General features: G+C 37.9%; 1 protein-coding gene across 1 annotated transcript in view; it reads right to left on the reverse strand.

Annotated features, from left to right (window-relative positions):
- Positions 1-4,090, reverse strand: part of LOC107558358 (CLIP-associating protein 1-B-like) — a 16,075-nt gene extending 11,985 nt beyond the window's left edge. The window contains exons 1-2 of the mRNA XM_016242018.1: positions 3,956-4,090; positions 3,401-3,814 (exon numbers count right to left, since the gene is read on the reverse strand). Coding sequence (XP_016097504.1) covers positions 3,401-3,595 — 195 coding nt within the window. The 5' untranslated portion in view covers positions 3,596-3,814; positions 3,956-4,090. The remainder of the gene's footprint in view (positions 1-3,400; positions 3,815-3,955) is intronic.

A 4,090-nucleotide genomic window follows, 5' to 3' on the forward strand; every position in this document is an offset into this window, starting at 1 on the left:
GGCTGTTCTGACTCACAGACTGTAAGTACTTTTTTTATATTTAAAAGTTTTTATATTTTATATATTTAAAGCGAGTTTTTTTGATAGCGTAACATTTCAGTCACACGCTTAAGGTATTCGGCCAATCACAACGCACTGGATAGCTGGCCAATCACAGCACACCTCGCTTTTCAGATCGATGAGCTTTGTAAAAATCGACACGTTTCAGAAAGGCGGGGCATAGAGGAGAAACAATAATGTACAGTATGTGGAAAATAATGTGTTTTTTTAACCTTAAACCGCATAAACACATTTCATTACACCAAATACACAACATAATGTTCTTTTTAGCAGCATCATATGACCCCTTTAAAATTGTTGAGATGTACAAGTTGATTCAAAACGTGTCACTAAAATGTATGATGGCTTAGTTTCCAAACACTGTCACTGTCATTGGTCAAACTGAAAATCAAAGAGATACAAAGAAACAGAGGCACACCGATAGCCCCGCCCCCAAACTCACGCCATTGGCTGGCTCCTCAAATGAACTAATGAAACCCCTCCTTCTACTGCATGCTTCTCTACAGCTCCTACAGTTAGTCAACTGACGAAACCATTAGATAACCATCCGGTTACATACACCCTGCTCTACACACAGACAGTGAGCTATTTCAACACTGTAAGGCTGAATCATTCAGCCCACACACTCACAGGAGCTCTGACTCTGAGTGGAGAGAAGAAGCTTACAGCCTAACGCAGAAGCACTGACCAACACAAGAGCTGTTACCTTCATAATAAGAATTCTATGGACAAGTAACCATAAATATTAGTAATGTAATTGTATAGTTGCAATGATCAGTGTTGCCAAACCCCTCCCTCAGAAAATCTCTAGAACCACCCTCAAAAGTCTCAATTTTTCACAAAAAGTCGCCAAATATGAAAACAAAGTAAATACAGGTAAACTTGGTAAAGGTAAAGGAAAGTAAATATATATATATACTTTACAAACGATAACAGTATAAAAATGATAACAAAAGATTAAATATAACAAATTCTGAAGTGAAATTAGGAAATGCTTGTGATCTGCAAGCACGTCAAACATGATGGAAATGATGGAAAGACACATAATGTTGGGAATTAGTTTTATGTGTCACCAAAGTGCATCCCTGTCCTGCTCAAATACAACAGATAAGAGATATTATGATTCTCCAAAAACAAAAACTGATTTCAGTCAACACACTCTATTACTACAAAGTAAGTGCAAAATACTGCATCCCAGCACACATGACACGATGATGCACTCACGAAGTCTCTCTCTCAGTATCTGGTTCACATGACTGTGCATGAATTGTGGTATAACTTTTGTGTCCGTGGTTAAAACAAGATGTTCATTCTTGATTGATGCTTATAATGAAATTGTGGTGTGCGTCACGGCAGGCGTGGCGTACTGGTGTGTTCTGCGCAGACTCATTGGCATGATTGAGAGCAAACGTGAGAGGTCAATAGTTTTATTTAAATATAGCAAAAAAATTTTACATTTAAAAAAGTCGCAGCTACAATGAGAAAGTAGCTAAATTTGGCGACAAAATCCCCAAATTGGCAATACTGCAGTGCTCAGATACACGCTGCTCTCGCCCGGAGAGAGTGCGTGCACTTAAAACGTGTCTCTCCTCTCACTCAAACTGTGTCCTGTGCACTCACAAATCTCTCTGTGTAAAAATTTAAAAATTTAAAAAAGTCGCAGCTACAATGAGAAAGTAGCTAAATTTGGCGACAAAATCCCCAAATTGGCAACACTGGCAATGATATAGCCATATGTTTATTTTTATTACTTTAAAATGAAAACTGAAAATATAAAACTTACTCAAAATAGTAATAAATATTTTGGTTAAGTTATTATTAATAATACGTTTAGCTAGTATTATTTTATACACTACTATAGAATCGCATTTAAATAATTCTAAATTAAAACTGCAGAAAATTTTATTTGACAGAACGATGAAACAGTGTAGTCAAACTGATCCGAGAACTGAAATAAAGCCCTAAAGGTAAATCACAGTAAAAATTATGAGAGGAAAATTAGATTGATATTGAGCGACTTCTCATACCAAACACGGTTTTCTGGCTAAATCGCCAAGAATGATTGAACATTAGAAGCGACAAGAGATCAACGGCAATTCAAAAAGCTCCTAATGCATATCATGTACCCTTAAATGCTTTCTGTAAAAATCTAGAAAGCAGCTTTAGTCCATCAGGTCAATGTCTGTAGTTTACAACTAGCATAACCTAAATTTTTCATTGAATACAAAATGCCTGTCATCCAAAAATGCAGTTCTGTGAAATTATAAATCCGTTTCCAATTAAAACTCGAGCACTCACTGAAACAAGAGTCTCACTGAATCCGTGAGAACAGGAGTCTTCCTGAAATGATAACAAATGCTTGAATCATCTTCTAAATCAGCAATCATTTACATTAAGCATTTCAAAGTGTGATATCTAAAAGATCTGTGCTGATGATGATATGCAACTCCAATGCAACAAACCTGGAACTACTTGCACGCTTATGGAAAAGGCCTAAAAATCTTTAGAACGTGCATCAAGCGAACTGAATCACGAATGCACAAAATTACTTAAGAAACAGAAAGAATGGCCAGTGATTTACACAATCTCTCCTCAGCTTCTATTTAAAGGAACAGTTCACCCACAAATGAAAATGACTCACCCTCAGATCATCCAAGATTCGTCAGATTTGTAGAAATGTATCATTGCATCAGTGTCTCACTGCAAGTGAATGGGTGCCGTCAGAATGAGAGTCCAAACAGCTGATAAAAACATCACAATAATCCACAGCACTCCAGTCCATCAGTTAACATCTGAAGAAGACAAAAGCTGAAACAAATCCAGCATTAAGACCTTTTTAACTAAAATACCATAGAGTCCATAATCCATAATAAAGCTTCCTCAGTGAAAAAGTGCATCTGCTGTTGTCTCTCACATCAAAATCCAGCCACATATTAGTTTAGAACTGTTTAAGCGGTGCTTGATCTGTGCAGATTTCTCTCCTGATTCACACCAGAACACTTTTTCACTGAGGAAGCTTTATTATGGATTATGGACTCAATGTATTTTAGTTAAAAACGTCTTAATGCTGGATTAGTTTCAGCTTTTGTCTTCTCCAGATGTTAACTGATGGACTGGAGTGCTGTGGATTATTGTGATGTTTTTATCAGCTGTTTGGACTCTCATTCTGACGGCACCCATTCACTGCAGAGCATCCATTGCTGAGACACTGATGCAATGCTACATTTCTCCAAACCTGATGAAGAAACAAACTCTTCCTGATCTCGGATGAACTGAGGGTGAGCACATTTTCATTTGTAGGTGAACTAAAATGATTCATGTTTCTTACAAACTCCCTTACCTTGAAATTGCTCGCGTTGACCCATGTGGTTGCCAGACTGTCCACCATCCTGTCCAGCATGCTCTGATCATGCTCCAGGTCATGTGACTTCTGTCTGTCCAGGATGTAGTCTATGATTTCCGGCCCCACTTGAAACCGACGTCCGACCTCTTTCTGCGTGACCTGCGCCACTATGTACTCCATGTTGGACTCCATGACTTTGCAAAGATGGACCACGGCTCAGGACATAAAGACGCATAAAAACACAAATACTGGCCGGAAAACTGAGTTTTAGATCTTGTTAATTCAAAGACAGAATCCTGAATGGATGTGGGTTGCTCCGGTGCAACATGTGTTAATCGAACGATATTATAATCGACAGATCATCCTTCTGCCAGGAAATCCTGCCAAACAGCCAGTCCATCGCTCTAAGTCCTGCAATGCAAATTAAAGTATTAATATGTGTTGCATTTTTCACAAATCAAGTATTATAAGTCTCTTCCAAAAACTGAATGATCACTTTCACACTATAACATATATATGCAAATTTAAGGCCTCTAAATGATCAAAACTTACTCCACACCTTCTGTCGTCTGATTGGCTCTTTTAGTGTAATTGTACAAATGTCCAGCTTCAGCTCGAGCTTCACGAGTCAAATCTTGACTGATTTTGATCAAGTAAGCGTCAGAATAACTGCAGTAATATCTCCAG

Source organism: Sinocyclocheilus grahami, unplaced genomic scaffold (genome assembly GCF_001515645.1).
Source record: "Sinocyclocheilus grahami isolate Dianchi unplaced genomic scaffold, SAMN03320097.WGS_v1.1 scaffold643.1, whole genome shotgun sequence".
In the NCBI taxonomy this organism is placed as follows: Eukaryota; Metazoa; Chordata; class Actinopteri; order Cypriniformes; family Cyprinidae; genus Sinocyclocheilus; species Sinocyclocheilus grahami.